This window comes from Helianthus annuus, chromosome 4 (assembly GCF_002127325.2).
Source record: "Helianthus annuus cultivar XRQ/B chromosome 4, HanXRQr2.0-SUNRISE, whole genome shotgun sequence".
In the NCBI taxonomy this organism is placed as follows: Eukaryota; Viridiplantae; Streptophyta; class Magnoliopsida; order Asterales; family Asteraceae; genus Helianthus; species Helianthus annuus.
Window position 1 is genome coordinate 53,894,589 of NC_035436.2, and position 17,104 is coordinate 53,911,692.

The 17,104-nt window shown below is 36.1% G+C and overlaps 1 protein-coding gene across 1 annotated transcript; it reads right to left on the reverse strand.

The window, feature by feature from the left end:
- Positions 1–9,383: 9,383 nt before the first annotated feature.
- LOC110914951 (replication protein A 70 kDa DNA-binding subunit B) lies at positions 9,384–13,028 on the reverse strand. Its single transcript, XM_022159550.2, has 10 exons — positions 12,682–13,028; positions 11,781–11,927; positions 11,530–11,685; positions 11,252–11,429; positions 10,896–11,166; positions 10,705–10,807; positions 10,497–10,621; positions 10,198–10,421; positions 9,946–10,106; positions 9,384–9,856 (listed from the first exon to the last, which is right to left on the reverse strand). The coding sequence occupies exons 1-10, from the start codon at positions 12,807–12,809 to the stop codon at positions 9,544–9,546; spliced, it is 1,806 nt and encodes a 601-aa protein (XP_022015242.1). The 5' UTR covers positions 12,810–13,028; the 3' UTR covers positions 9,384–9,543.
- Positions 13,029–17,104: the final 4,076 nt, after the last annotated feature.

Consider the following 17,104-nt stretch of genomic DNA (forward strand, 5'->3'; position numbering starts at 1 on the left):
GAAAGATTATCAAATGTGTATGGTGACGGTGTTGGTGCTAAACAAGAAGTATAACTTTTCTAGAATTGTTTTTCATTACATGAAAGATAATATTACTTCTGGTAGTCGAAGTTGGGTGTATCCAAGATTTGTGCAGATGATGCTGGATCATGCATATCCAAATCTGGTGAAAGATGAACAGAATGATCTAATGCAGATGCATCACATGGATAATGAAACGTTAATCCGATTATCCAAGTACACAAAGAATTTGCCAGAACCAAAGAAGACAGAGTTTTTCGGATTCATCAAAGATGAAAAATATGAAGATCCAGATCCAGTGAATCATTTAAAATGGAGGAATGATGCTGAAATGAAAGAAAAGAGTGCAATTGATGAATTACAGAAGTTAGAAGATATCTGTGAAACTCGAAACGATTGGTATACAAAGGTAGAAAAAGAAAAGAAAAAAGGTGGAAATAGAACTTCTACACCGAAAGTTCAAACTGAAGAAGGATCATCGTCTCAGCCACAGAAGAAACGTAAAAAGAAAGCGGTTGAAACAATGCTAGTTGATGAACTAGAAGTTGATGAGACAGAAGCTGATGTTGAAAAAGATCAAGATCCATTAACTCCTGAAACGGAACAGTTGTTGAAAGATATTGATGATACTTTAGAAGCTGAGAAAGCAGCTAGTAAGAAAGTAGTTGATGATGAAGAGAAAAGTTCATCCGGTGCAGAAGGTGATTTGGAAGCTAAAGTGGATCATTTGATCAAAGAAAACTATGATCCGAAAGATAGAGAGAAACAAAAGAAGAGAAAGAGGAGTTCGGATGATGATGATGAGACATATGTTCCACCAGAGGATGTTCAGGTTGAAAAAACACCAGGATCAGGAGGTAGAAAGAAATCAACATCAAGAAAACGTGTCGGAACTCCAGCAGCACGAAAGTTAAAATTCAAGCTGAAATTAAAATCTATCCAAGATCCACCACCAGAACCACAATCTAAACCACCATCACCACCACTAAATCAACCAAAATCACCATCACCGCCACCAAATCAACCAAAATCACCATCACCACCACAAAATCAACCAATACCACCATCATCACCATAACAACCATCACCTAATCATTTACAATCACCACAATCACCATCACAACATCATACTTCATTACCCATTCATGAACAACCTCAAATAACTTCATCACACATCCAACAAACACCACCAATCACACAACCACTAGTTCATACTACTCCTGGATCGTCTGGATTTGAAAATTTTCCACATATTCCAGAGAGTACAGTTCTTGAAAAGCTTGATGATTTTAGTTTTGTAAATGATGATCTTGTGAAGGAGTTGCAAAGAAGGTGACTACGGTGTTAAGTGAGAAAAAGAAGTTAGAAGAACGTGTCAAGTCTGTTGAATCTGAAAATTCATCTTTGTTGAAAAGGATTGAAGCTGATCAAGCCGACATAGATATTCTGAAAGTTCGAATAGCTGAATTGGAAGAAGAAAAGTCTCGAAGGGATGAGCAGAATGAGTACTTTAAGTTAAAAAATAAAGAGTTAGAATCCAATAATGCTAAGAAGGAACATGAAGCGTATATGTTAAAGAAAGTGTTGGAAGACTTGATTGGAAAGCCGATTGAACAAAAGTTTGAAGAGATAGAACTTGCGGAAGTTAGAGCAAGACGTGAAGCTGAAATGGAAGCTGGAATGAAAGATAAAGGTAAAGGTGTTCCAGTTGAAGAGGATGTTCAAATGACAGAAAGGGAAATTGTTCTGACTGAGCCGACAAAAGTTCCAGAATCATCTATTCTAGATCCTTGTCCAATAACTTCAATATCTGGTGAGATTAACGACAATGATGAAGAAGATGAAGAAGACGAAGATGATAATCTGAAAGATGATGCCGATGAAGTATACTCTGTTCATTGCAATGATGATGATGATGATGATGATGATGATGATGATGGAAATGATGATGTTGATCAAGGTAATTCTGGTATAAAGGTAACTGAAGCGTCACAAGAAGAGAATATTGACGAGTATCTTCAAGATGATGCAAACGAAGAACTAGAAAATGCAGGAGGAAAGGGGGAGCATGATGATGCTTAAAAGGTTGATGAAATTGTTGATCAGGGTACAAGTTTGATTCTACGTCTTGAACATGATGTAGAGGAAGGTGAGATCTTGCATACTTATACTAGAGCTGAGATCATTAAGATGATTCTTGTTGAAGAAGATGAGTTTAACTTTGATTTTGAAGAGGAGTTGAACGAGTTTAATATCAATCATCAGCCTAAATATCAGTACAAGTATGTTGAAGAAGCTGATAAGTATGATAAAGTGGAAGTAGAAGACTGGAGTGACGATGATCAGTCTGAGAATGTTAATGTTGATACTTCTAGCTTTCTAACTCTTGCTGAGTTTTTCAGTCAAGCAAATGAGGATGAATTGAAAAGAAAAATTGCTGAAAGTGTTAAGAGTAAGAGTTTTCGAGAAATGTTGAAAGAAGAACAACGTGAAGAAAGAAAGAAGTGGTTCAGGAAGGATACAGAAAGAAAGTACAAAAGACCACTGCAGTATTACAGAAGAGATAGAGATGTTTCTTTGGGTGATATCATAAGCTGGGGTTACTTGCCACAAGTCAACGCTTATGCAATTAGAAGAGAATTTGGTGTTCAATATTTTCAATATATTCAAGATATAATGTCTCTGCCTTGGTGGGATGTTGAAGAGTTGCCCAAAGTAAGGACGTTATCATATCCGGTCAGAGTTCATGATATGCCAACATGGGGCTTGATGAAATTGAAGCTTTTAAAGAATTTCGTCACTGGAAGCCACATTATCCTAAAAAAGTCAAGAAGAAGGATCCAATTACAGGTATTGAAGAAACAATTCTGAAGATCAAGAAGCCCGGGGTTATAAAGAATATTCCATTACCAAAGATGGAACAGAATTTTCATGAAGGGTTTGTATGTTGGGTGTATAGTTGCATGACAACCGAAGCAGTAATTGTGTATCGAGTTGGGAATGGAAGCAGATATATTCATCTGTATGATCCGATGTGGATAGTGAATTGTTCTGCAAAAGATATTGAATGTCTGTTTATGAACAAGATTGGATATAAGGCAGAAGATAAAGACCAAGCTATGCAATTTCAGAAGGTAGTTACAGTGTGTTTTCAGAAGGGTATAAATTCTGAAAATATGTGGTTATCAAGATGGAGAGAGATTGAAAGAGAAGAGTTTCTGAAAGCATAGAAGGAGAGAGAAGAGCGTGAAGAAAAAGACAGGATTGTTAGAGCTACATGTGTGCAAAGGCTAGCTGAGGAAGAAAAGAGAGCTGACAAAGAGAAGGAACAGCTCAGGAAAGCATTGTTGAAAAAGCCGAAGCAAAGGGAAGAATTTTTCAAGTCTTTATGAAGATTGTTTTGAAGACAGGCTGACTGAAGACTGCGGCAATATCCAAGGGGGAGTTTGTTGATGCATAATGTCTATCGCTTGCGTCATCAGTCAATGTCGTGTCATTATATGTAATAGGCTAGTTAAAAATGTAAAGTTTATGTATTTTAGGCCAGTTCGCACGACCTGATAAGGTCAGGTCGCACGAAGTGGAGTTGTTCAGTTCGTGCGATCTAGAGATGTTATTTCGTGCTTTCTGGTGAGCCTATAAATAGGCTAGTAGTGTTCTTCATTTAAAACTTTCTGGAGAATTTTGTAACGAAGTGTTGTTGGATTCTCTCTGTACCAAAACGTATTATATGAATGAAGAACATGTTTAAAGTGACTTTCTACTCTTCTACTCATGTTCTAATACTGATTGACGGTTTCTAGTCTGTTTCCGCCTTTCTAGAAACCAGATTTGACTCTGATTGACTCGTTTTGGACGAATCCTCGATCCTACAGATACTACACATGTGTATTATTACACATGTGTACTACAAAATTTATATATATATATATATATATATATATATATATATATATATATATATATATATATATATATATATATATATATATATATATAGGATCTTGTACATTAATCCAGAAGTGTGATACTACATATGTGTATTATTAGTTGTTTTCATTTGAACCTTCTCATACATATATATATATATATATATATATATATATATATATATATATATATAAAGTATAATGTACTTCAAGGCTTAACCTACATTAACATACATGACAAAAAATATAACGTGCGTTATTATCATAGAACGTGCGTGATTATAGTCCCATGCGTGATTATGTGGTCCCATGCGTGATTATGTGGTCCCATGTGTGATTATACCCCTGATCCAACGGTTACCATTGTCTCCTACGTGATGTATGATAAGGCTTTTTGTATGTTAACCTTACTCTATATATATATATATATATATATATATATATATATATATATATATATATATATATATAGAGAGAGGGTCAGGATCATTTCAGAACCATAAATATTTCCAGAACTCGTAGAACTCCTAATAAACAATCTTTTTATTTATATATTTTTATGTTTAGGATAATTTTATCATTTATTATGTGTATTTTTATGATTACATACATGTTAAGAGTAATTTTATCAATTTTTATATGTAATTTTATAATTACACATATGTAAACAATTTTTTTTAAATATATGTAATTAGTTATTACACATATATATAATTTGGCTATCAAAAATATGTAAACTACTCTTAACATGTATGTAATCATAAAAATACATATAATAGAAGATAAAAAGACCCTATATATATATATATATATATATATATATATATATATATATATTAAAAAGGATGCAAACAACTTACATATGCTTTTTTCAATCGTGCAGTACAAAATTCTGCCCCCTCCAAGCTTTCATCATACATCCTTGCCCAAAAAATTTTCTTGGGATCTTTGGTGAGTTGGGTTGCAAGGAAGAGTTCTTTAAAAGTGGGTGGCCGACCCCCAATGTCTGTTCCTACAAAAAAAACATATTTATGATTAATGTAATATGTGTTAAAGAAACAAGTACTAAAGTTTATGAACATAACTATCTTACCAAGATGTATGCTCATCATAGCCCCTAGACCCGCCTGTATGTCGGGATATCACACCGTCGGAATCGGCTTTCTTGCGGTTGCTTTTACCTCTCTCGGACTTCTTATGCCACTCCTCTCTGTTCCAACGCTATAAAAGAATAAAAATATATGTATAAATAATATAAAATGCAATAAAATACAGGGTCGTCTCCGAAAATATTAAAAAAAATTGGCACCGGGCGAGATAAAAAAGAACTGGGCCCTACCCACCCTAATAAAACAAATATTCAGGGTCATTGCGTCACTCAACAATTCGATCAATCTTATTGCGGTTACTATAACGAACTGAACATATTAAGATTAGTTTCAAATCATTTGTAAAAAAATTATTTTAGAAGTTAAGAGAAGAAAGTATTATTACAACAACAAAAGAATTTGGTTATTTAAAAAAAGAAAAAGTAAGTGACTGATTCATAAAGGGTAGTTGATAGCTCACGTTGCCCACCTTTGTTGTATAATATAGAAAAAAAAGTAAAAACATTTTGCGGGGCCTTTTACGTTTTTGGTCCTAAGCCGGTGCTCACCCCGCACATGCTCAGTGTCGGTCCTGATAAAATATAACAATGATCACTAATTTATTAACTTGCTTACCATACATAATTCATGCCATATGTCCTCGTGCACGAAGCGCGGCGGATACTCACACATTACCCCAAAATCATATTCATTTTCCGGGATAATATGCATAGCATTCCTTGCCTTCTTTGCTGATTCATCTCGGAGATCCGACATTATGTCTGGGAAACAACGCTTTAACACATTTTCAAATCCTTCTCTAATGTATTCATCATTTGCTTGATCCCAACTATATCGAGTTTACTGAAAGTTAAAAGTGCAAATGTATAACAGATAAGGCTTAAAATATAGGGATTATTACATATATCTCCCTATTTAAAACACTAATTATATGTTTACCCAACCCCAAAATTAAATTACAAATTTCCCTTTAAACAAAAAAAAAACATCAGACAACCTTTCATTTAAACAAAAAAAAAAAACCATCAGACATTTTATTGCAGTTTAAAATAAGGATTAAAATATAAAGATTATTTCATATATCCTCCTATTTCGGAAATTAAGGGTTTTGATTGGAGATTCTAGTTTAAACAATATCCGTTTTTTCGGTTCTTCAACCTTCTGACATAGTTTTTTCATTACGTATTTTGTACACTTTAGTTATACATGAAATGCTTTTACTTTACCAACTTATACGTGTTATACATATTCATACGTGCGTGTACGCTATTGGGACTAATTAATTAAACTACGCTTTTATTTTTCTATAATTATATATAGGTATATATGTGTGTGTATGTGTATATTCCGAGTCATATACATACATATACCTATAGACACAAGCAAATACATTCACATGTATACATATAGCTCAATATAATTGAATAAAAGAAACAAAGGTTTTAGTCGGAAAATTGTCGGAAATTTCCGACAACTTTCCAACCAATTTTTTTCTTTTTTTATAGTTTTTTTTTGTCGGAATTTAATTGGAAAACTTTCCTTCAAATTTCCGACGAATTTTTTCTTTGTCGGTAAGCGGTCGGAAATTGGTTGGTAATATTTGACTTTTATTCTAATCGAAAGTTTGTCGGTAAGTGGTCAGAATTTCCGACTGAATTTTTTTTAGTCGGTAATTTTGGTAGGAAATCCTCAATTTTCTAGTAGTGTTCTATAGTTATTTTTGTACCCTTATTGAATCTTGCGCCATTATATAAGTGATTGATATTTACATACATCGCTTTATTTTAAACCATAGATTGTTTTCATCCAACGGATTAGGAACCGTTTCCACACTTTAGAGCGTTTTCTATAAATCATGCCCATATATACATATACACACACAATAATGTTAATTTTGTTTAAAAAAAAACTAAAAAAATAAGCAATTAAAGCCCTGAAAGGAGATTGTTAGGGTGGACGGTATAGTTGAGGTAAGTTAGGGTGTTTGAGTTTTCTCTACTCAATGATATAAAGCCATGTCAACTCCCCCCTTCACTCCTCATTTTCTACTCAAATACTAGGTATGGTTCAAACACCAACTCAATTAAAAAATAAAAAATTTTGATTGGTTCTTCTCTCCTCTCTCCTCTCTCCTTTTCTCTCTCTCTCTCTCTCTCTCCTCCCTTTGTTCTTCTTCACCTTCGGTGAGTATACACCGAAAAAACACTCTCTCCTACTCCCCACTCCTCATTCAAACGCCCGGTGTGATTCCCCGCTCGACAACCGTTCTCCCCGAAGTCAATCTTTGAAAATTAAATGTTCTATTAGTCAATAAAATATTTTCTCACATAAATTTCTTTTAATTCGTGTTGTCTATATGACTTGAATCCAATACCCTTTCTGTCAAACCTGAATGTTTAAAGTCCCTGCCTTTGCTGATCGAACATCAGCCCAGCCAACAATTACTACATAGGAAAATTCTTGGAAGTTGGCTTTTGTATTTTGACCGGTTTATACGTCGGACATGCCAACCGCACTCACAAAAAAAAAAAAGTATTTTGATATTTGACTTGTATTTTGACTGTTTTATGTGTGAATTCGATTATAATATGGGGGTTAGATTATTATTATAAGCAAAATTTGTTAAATACTCAAAATCTAATCGATTCTTTAAGAGTTCCTTTACCGGATTTTAGAGGTAGATTTTTACAAGGGTGTGTATGTGTCAGCCAATATTTTAAGGGTGTATCTATTTTTAGAGGCGTTTCTGAGAATTCACGTATCCTGTTCGAGATTGAAAAAATGTGCCCTTTTGTTATGTTTTGTTATTATTTAAAAAAGATTAAATCAGTATTGGGCTTAATAAACCTAATTCCAAGTGGACTAAATTCTAAACCATAAAAAATGATTTGTAACTTGCCTATATTGAAAGTGGTATGTGTTTACTATTTAAAAAAATAACATATACGTATCGGTTTTTTTTTTAAATCGCATGTCACTCGAAATTGTGGGCCTTGTGCGGAGGTCCTCCCCGCACACCATCAAAGCCTCCCATGTCTATTTTCACACCCATTTGCCTATTGGCACACCGAAAAGGTGTTTTTTGTCCTATATGCATACCTTGTAGTGTCGAGCTGTGGCCAAAGCGCGGCGTTTTGGTCCGGTCAACCAGACAAAGACTGACGGGTGTCTGACGGGTCTGTTGACCGGACCAAAACACCGAGCTTTGGCCGCGTTTTGGTCCTGTCAACCAGACAAAAGACTAACACCCGGTCTGGTTGACAGGACCAAAACGCGGCCAAAGCTCGGCGTTTTGGTCCGGTCAACAGACCCGTCAGACACCAGTCAGTCTTTGTCTGGTTGACCGGACCAAAACGTCGCGCTTTGGCCACAGCTCAACACTACAGGTTATACATATAGGACAAAAAACATTTTTTTTGGTTTTTTGGGTGTGGCTATCTACACACTTGGTGTGTAGATAGTTTGAGCCTATTTTAAATACTAAAAAGCAACATGAGGTTTTGTTAGTCTGTCAGCCAACTCAAATCATTTTGATGGTTCATTAGCAAAAATTCGTATGGCAGTCTGTCAGAAAAGATACCCCCTTCAATCGATCATAACATAACTCCCTCAGTTCATAACCAAATTACTCTTTGTATATTTGTAAATCTGAAAATCTTAGAAGTAACGCCAATGAGGTAGTGGTGGTTTGGTTGGGAAAAGACTTGGTGTTCTATGTGACTCAGATTCGACTCCCATTCTCCTCATTATTTTCTACGGCATCTAAGTGAAGGGCGAATACGGGTGGCGCCGGTTCGTCTTGGATGGGAGACGAGGTTTTACCGATTATTTCACTGTCGTGCATTCGGGCAGGTGAAGGTCTGGTTTCCACACATCTAGGAAAGCCAAGGCGCTGGCGACGGTCGAGTAGTCGACCCTGACCACAGCCCGCAGTATAACATTAATTGGCACGTCTTTCATTGCTATTCAAAAAAAATAACGTTGTCTCAAAGGGTTTGTGTTGAAATGTAAATCTGAAAACTTTCATCCCAATTAATGTGTTAATAATTTAATTAACAAGCCTAAAGCCCTAAACACCTTTGTTTTTATATATTTTCCAATTAATGTGTTAATAATTTAATTATATGTCATTATTATAATAAAAAAAAAGTTAAATAATATATAATGCAAAAGTTATAATTATAAATACACCAAAAATAACTAGCCAAACTTAAAACAAAAACCACATCTGTATGTTATGTTATATATTTTGGCTAAGATTTCAAACAGTCTCTAAGATAACACAGAATCAACGCATGGTCAAAAGTGTTCAGCATCCATGAGATCACTAATAATTCAAGAAACCATATTTCATATTCAAAACTGCAAATGCACAAAGACTGACATGAAGAAACTAACTACAACCATCCCATAAACCACAAGCTAAATGTTACTTTAAATACATATCTTTCAAAGAACAAGATACCAAACAGCCATCATAATTTTCAAGCTTTCATTGAAGAGATCTCCTGCAGCAACAGCTTGGACTCAGCTGCAAAATCAACTGGATTCACAGACTTCACGGTAATCCTTTGTCTTTTCTCATTATTGTACTCTCGTGGTGCAACCATCAATCGGAAAACATGTGGGACCCATGTTGCTTTCTTAAGTTGTGTTTGGTAATCACTTACATCATCCTGTGACTTCATATTATCAAGCTCATCAGCAGGGCACCCGATTATTTTCTCGGCTTCATCACTGAAAAGAGAAAACCAAGCTCCACCACTTGCATCAGAAAACTTTGCAGACAAAATATACCTGAAATAACAGTAAATTAAGTTATAATAGTTCATAATTAATAATCTTGCAAATTAATTACAATTTCACAATCCCACAATCTCACAAACCTCAAACTACAGTCAGATTCAGTCTTTTGGCATGCTTGACACCAGTAACCAGAACCAAGCTCTTCGGTAACTTTCTTGTTGCAGGTTTTGCATGCGCGGTAGTACATGGTTTGATCAGTTTTGATCAAACTCATACAAGCTCGTGCGCTGTAAAACACAGGCTGCCAGACGAATAAATTTGTTAATTTAACTGAACAATTTTGCGCAATGTTTAATGATAATGTTCGACAAGTGTTTATCTACGTTTGATACCTTGTCTTCACCCAAAGACGGGTTGCTGGTTATATGGTCAAGTGTCACGCGGTCAGCATAGAGTGATCTACCGCCACTTTTCATTGAAGGGCTCAAAGTCGAGCCAAGAGATTGCATGCTGGTTTCTTTGCCTTCTGAGCTATACCATGATTTCAACTTTTGAGAATCAGGGCTGTCAGGGTTTATTTCTACGATGCTTTTGCTCACGGTTGACAATGATACCCCTGAAGCAAAAATAAGAAAACAAATAAGCAAACTATAACTAAATATTTTCAAAATGGCTATGATGAACTTGTTACCTTGAAAATCGGATACCCTTAAGGATTTGATTGCAACGACTGGTGAATCATCAGCCATGTCTAAAAGTTTTTGACCAAGATCTGTGGCAAGACCACCCCACAAAGACACAACTACTGTCTTCTTCCTGAAAAAATAAATAATTCCAGTTTAATGCATGTACAAAAAGGAATGAGAACGTTAAAAACACAAAAGAACTAGTGGGCTTACGTGTCATCTGCAATAGTTATGTCACGTTTTGGGACTGTCTCGTTATCAATTTTCCTTCTAATGCTCATTGTTGGAGATACATTTTGCACAACACCAATAACATCTGCAGTTAATAGTCTAGTCAAAGTCAAAATCGTGTATCAAATATTTTGTCAACTGAAATAAAAATTTGTGTAAACAGTTTCATATACCAATAAGTTCTTTCTGCTGGACATATGGTCCCAACTGATCAATTGGGATAAAGTTAAACTTGGTTTCAGGGATAAAAGCCGCTTCATTGACTGCTTCTTCCACTAGAGAATTTTCATTCAAAGTCATTTCATAATCGTTCTGTACAGTCTTGAACTGCTTGTTAGCCACTTTTAAAGACCCTTTGGATATGTAATAAACTTTTCCCATTTCAAACATGTCAAAAAACTTCCTTGCAGCCTCATTAAACATGGTTGCTTGAATTTGAGTACCCTGAAAATAAAAATGTCTTAATTTACTAACACAAATAAATTAACTTGGAAACTAAAATTGCAACATTATTGAGAATTAAACTTACATCCTCATCAGTTAGTTCCACGTTAAAGACACAACCTTCCCCTCGTGCATTCTTGTAATGGCGCATGGTTCCTTTAGCAGTAAGTCGAACTTTAATTGTCCAGTTTCCTTGATAGGGGTTTAAGGATGCCAGTGGGTGAACCCTTCTAGTCATTGACATTCTTGCAGCAGGAGCCACACTGCAATTCAAAGGATAATTATTAATCAATTAAACAATAACAGATTAAATTTGCAACGAAGATACAAACAATATGCAATTATCACTTTGTACACACTTACTTCCTGTTCTGTTCATGGATGATTTGAGCTGCTGATTTGGTGATAACCTCTTGCTTTGGTTTCAAGACAATACCTGCATTTTCACTTTTCACCTCTACCTTATATTCTGCCTCCAAAGGAGGAGATACTGCTTCACATTTTGTCACAATCAAGTACCTAATAAAACATCACCAAAGTATGTTAACACCAGGTAAAATAAATCTCCAAAAATATGACACGAATAAAACATCAAGATGAAACCAATTTCATACTTTTCGTTCTTGTTTGGAATGTCGTTGAGAGTGTAGTCAGTGACACGAACGAGACCGAGGCTCTGGATGTTTCCATTGACAACCTCTGATGAAAAACTGGACTGCAGAATTGCCTTCAGCTTACTCTTGCCATCACTCGCATTAAAACTGTAGAGAAAACAATTCAGAATTGAAAATATTGTAGGCATCATAACTTAATATCACCTAATTACAATCTACAAGACAATAAACACAAATCATATGGTGATGCAAATAAACCTATGGATTAAGGCTTTTTGTACAAAAGTATATTCAATTTTTTTAATTACTAAAAAACAAATCATCAAAAACTGAAACTCAAACAACAAGCTTAGAATGCTAAATGAAAATTAACAAAGTGACATGAGCTATGAATTAGGGCTAAAAATGTCATCCATATACCTAAAATGCTAACAGAAATCAACAAAATAACATGAACAGTCGATGCAAAAACAACTGAAGTTTGAAAAACTTGTAAACATTATCCTCTAACATCAACTACTACCGATCTACAAGACGATACACATAATCATATGAAGATGCGCATAGATCTATAAATTAGAGCTAACAAGTCACTGAACAATACATCGCCAACAACATACCTAAAATGGTAACAAAATCAGCAAAATAACATAAACAATCAGTGCGAAAACAATAAAAGTTGGACGAAATTGTAAGCATCATACTGTAACATCACGACCTACTACCGAGTACCGATCTACAAAACGATAAACACAAATCATACGATAATGTGCATAGATCTGTAAATTAGGGCTAAAAAGTAACTAGACAATAAATCGTCGACAATATGCCTAAAATGTTAACGAAAATCAACAAAATAGCAAGCAATCGATGCAAAAATACACAACTATTTGAAACTTACGTGTATCTGTTACCGAGAGGCTTTAGATCGAGCACTTGAACAACGATTTCCGGAAGAACAGCAGAAGAATCCGGATTAGGATTCGACATGATGCTGGAAATCGCACCTGGACTCACCGTTTTCGCCATTTCTCTTGCTTAAAGGAAGAATAAACCAACAAACACTCACGAAACCCTAACCCTAGCTCGCACTCGTGTTTTCTCTCTGTGGATCTGCTGTGAATAAAAGTAAACTGTGGATTGAAATGAGGAGGAAGCGGCTTTTTGTATAAGTGGTTTTAGCGGCAATAAATTGAAATTTTAGTAAACTTTGATGCCAATTTGAGTGTTTTCCCGGGGTTTTGCTACTGTTTTCGAAGAAAATTTTCGCGCCATGTGTTTTGAGGAGATTTAAAAAAAAAATTGGGTAATTTACGTAAATGATCCCTCTACTTTACTTTGTTCCAGTAAGACACGTATGTTGTATGAAATTGGGGTTTTATGTAAAATACAAGTTTTTAGTTTATTTCATAAACTTCGGTACACGTGTGTAAATAATTTATAATAAACGATTACAATTAAAGGTGCGTGGCAATTTTCTTTCAACCTCACATAACTACAATAGTTATTTTTTTACTAAACCATCCTTATATTAATACTAATAATCGAAAAAACCATAATAATTAGATTATAATACTGATTACACTTTTTATAATATTATTACACTTTTTTAACTGTCTGATAAGGATTATATTGAACTTTATGATTTACATTTTTTCGATATTCAACGTGTAAAATACACGAGTTTGTAACTATAAATTAAAATATTTTAACAAATGTAATGCATGTAGCGGAAACAATTATAAAAACTATTTAGAGTAAACTGTCATTTTAGTCCCTAAGGTTTGGTCACTTTTGTCTAAAACTCAAACCTTTTTAATTTGGGTCCCTGTGGTTTCAGTTTCATTGTCATTTTGGTCCAAAAGTAAAATCAACTCATATTTGTCTAATAAAATCATGGTATTTTTAATAGTATTAATTTTTAATAGTATTTTATACATACTAGAATAGATTATTTTATTTTTTATATATTATAACAAACTTATGATGAATACCGGTAGGAGTCTTTTTAATAGTATCAATTTTTAATAGTATTTTATGTATATTAAAACAATTCATTTTAATAGTATTAACTTTTTTTAATATAAATCGCTTTTATGTGAACGTATCAAATAACCACGTTAATAGGAACCTTTCTCTTTTAATATGTTATATTATTATTATTCTTTTGAAACCATACATAACTATTATTACAACTATTTTTTTTTTTATTATTGACCCTATACTATTTACACCATATGCTTTTAATCATTTAGATTTTACTAATTTAGATTATCCATGATAATTTGCGTTCTCAGCTTCTCATATAAAAGCTGATTACACAATAGTGTTTTATTTTCTCTCTCTCTCTCTCTATATATATATATATATATATATTGGTATAAATTTTCTTGAATATATTAGAATCGTTAAGTTATACGAGTGTTGATACTCTACTACTTCCCTAACGAACCAAAACATTTTTATTCAAATAGCATTGTGACCAGTATCGGTATTATTAGAAATGGTACCGCCGTACCGGTATTAGTTATATACGCTTTTAACCCATTTAATTTTAATTTAATTTAATTTAATTTCTCTCTTAAAATTTGTGGTCATTAACTTAAAAAAAAAACTGAATACACAAAACATGTTTTTTTTCTTCGACATTCAGGTATAAATTTATATTTAAAATAAAGTATTGTTTTCTTTTTATCTTAGGTTATACAAGTGCCAATGCCAATATCATGACGAACCGAACCAATTCTGATTGAATATCAATATCCATATAGTTATTATTGGAGCCGATATTTGTTTTTATGGTTTTAGGTGTATTTAAAATTAAAACACATGTTGGTATTCTTTTGGCATACCAGAACTTCATATTTTAGTCTTATCTTTTGATAACTATAGCGAGGTAAAAAAAAAAAAGAAATTCACGCCGCGTAGCGCGTGGGAATACAACTAGTTTAATAATAAATTGAAGTTATGTCATTACTCGTAGCAAAGAGAATCTATATGTTTTATGTTTTGCTTTCTGATGAAACCATGGTTAACCTGGCAGGGTTAACACACTGGTCTCGTCAAGAAGGGTTAATCCCTTCCTCTCGGAGATCGCTGGCTGGGTCACCGGTGGATGATCTCCTGCACAAGGAAACAAGCCGTGACTCGTAACAAGGAGGATGGGGTGGGGGGTGCTCCTTGTTACCACTCTCCGGCGTGAGAATCAGTAGTTTGCTTGGGAAGCAAAGCAAGATTATAGTAGTAGTTAGAGTTGTGAAGAGATGATACCTCAAACCTGGTTTGGGGTCGGCATTTATAGCCGAGGAGTGAAGGAGGAGATTGATGGATGGGCTGACGACGAGCTGCACCGTTGCAGGTGTGTCAGTCTCGCCGGCCGTGGGGGTTACGCCACGTCAGCCCATTGCTTTAATAGCTCTGACAGGGGACTGTCGCCGGCGCCACTTGCCTCGTGGTGTCAGCCACTTGCCTGGCGTGTCAGTCTACTTGTTGGATATGCAGGGTGCGGTGCGAGCCGCATCGCTGCATGCGGTAACGTCTGAAGTTACCGCGTCTCCTACTTGTGATCAAGAAATACGCGAGATGCGGTGTTGGCCGCATCATCGTATGTGGAGACTATTTGCTCGCTTCCCTTGTCGTGACGAAAATGGCCATATGATGCGGTGCCAGCCGCATCGATATGCTCGTCTTCTTTCGTACTTGGGTCAAGCTATTCATCTTCGAACCGAATGGGTTCGAAGGATGTGACCGCATGGGTGCGGTTTGCTTGCTGGTAGGGGTTTGTTTGATGCGGGTAATGGTCGTTTTGGGACCATACCCCTTCAAGTCCCCCCAGTCTAGTGTTGCTCCCTTGTGCAAGTTGCACGTGGGGGGAGTACTGGACTTATGGTGTAGGAAGGTAGTGTGGCAGTCTGGAGAAAATTTTAGGCCAGATCAACCTGGTGATCTGGTAAAAAATCCGGCTATGCCTCTTCCGTACCGGTGAAGGGGTTTCGCTTGATGCGAAATTCTCAGCCGTTGCATGTCATCAGGTGGGTTGCCACCTGTTGTTGTGTTGAAGGCCTGTTAGGGACCTTCATAGTAATGCTGCACAAACTTCGAACCAACCTCTTGGATGGTGGTTCGAAGGTTTGCACATGTTTCGAACCTCTTGGAGGTGGTTTCTTCTTCGAACCATTTGCCAGAATGGTGCACGAAGAAGAAAAGAAAAACTTGTGAACCAACCTTTGCGGTCAGGTTTGAAGGTTTTGGATGTTGTGTTGGAACCTTGCTCAAGTTCTATGTTCAGCATCCTATGATGAGATGACCATCCCTTTTTTGTTGGGTGTTCGTGTTCATCTTGATAGCTCTCAAGTAACCGTACGTTCTTTGCGGTTACTTCGTTGCGTCATTGTTGGCCGTGTTTGGTCGAACAATGTGGATCTAGACTATGGGTAAATAAACATGGTCATAGGCAAGGGGATGCCCATCGTTGTTTATTCCATGCGATCCATTGGTAGGTAAACAAAGTCCTAAGCAGACTTGTTACCGCGGTCCGTTGGCAGGTAAACAGAGTCATAGGCAGACTTGTTACCGCTTGTTCGGACACTTGCTGCTTGATAAGTGCTTGTTTAGAGCACGTATCTGCGTTCTTTCTGGAGCCACTTACCTTCACGCTCCAATACCGAGTTTATAACGAGATAGCCTCGTTCGGTGATGTGGAGTGAGCTTTGCGTTTCCGTAGCAACCACTCTGCGGAAGCTATGGTTATGTCTGTAGCTCTTTATGGGTGTCTGCGATGTTGCAGTCCCATATTCGCTCAAAGTGTGCTTGTTGCACGGATGTAACTCTTGAAGGTTCAGGAGTCAGGGCTGCTGATGTGCGGGCGCGTAGATTCCGTTCCTTCTTTCTTCTGAAGAAGTTGTTCATGCACCCTCTGTGGTTGTGAACCGGACAGGAGGGATTTGAAGCTTGAAGAAAAGGAAGGCAATGCGCTTTGCCTGTTCCTGAGATGCGGTTCAGTCCAAAGAACAACACTGGTTCTGAGCATCTGACACATCTGAATGGGTTCATGTGTGTCACTTCCGCATACTTCACGTGTGCTCGTGAGTGATGCGGAAAAGGTAATATATCCCTTTATAGCATAGATAGATATATTTCTACCTATTTTTTAGGGTTAACCTGGTTAACCTGGCAGGGTTAACACACTGGTCTCGTCAAGAAGGGTTAATCCCTTCCTCTCGGAGATCGCTGGCTGGGTCACCGGTGGATGATCTCCTGCACAAGGAAACAAGCCGTGACTCGTAACAAGGAGGATGGGGTGGGGGGTGCTCCTTGTTACCACT

Bases quoted from the DNA above. Each gene is read 5' to 3' on its own strand.
- LOC110914951 (XM_022159550.2), bottom strand. From the start codon at position 12,809: ATGGCGAAAACGGTGAGTCCAGGTGCGATTTCCAGCATCATGTCGAAT. The intron at 11,686-11,780 runs GTATGAAATTGG...ATGTTTTATTAG, and splicing joins ATTCCAAACAAGAACGAAAA to GTACTTGATTGTGACAAAAT. The intron at 10,422-10,496 runs GTAACAAGTTCA...TTTTTGCTTCAG, and splicing joins AAGGGTATCCGATTTTCAAG to GGGTATCATTGTCAACCGTG.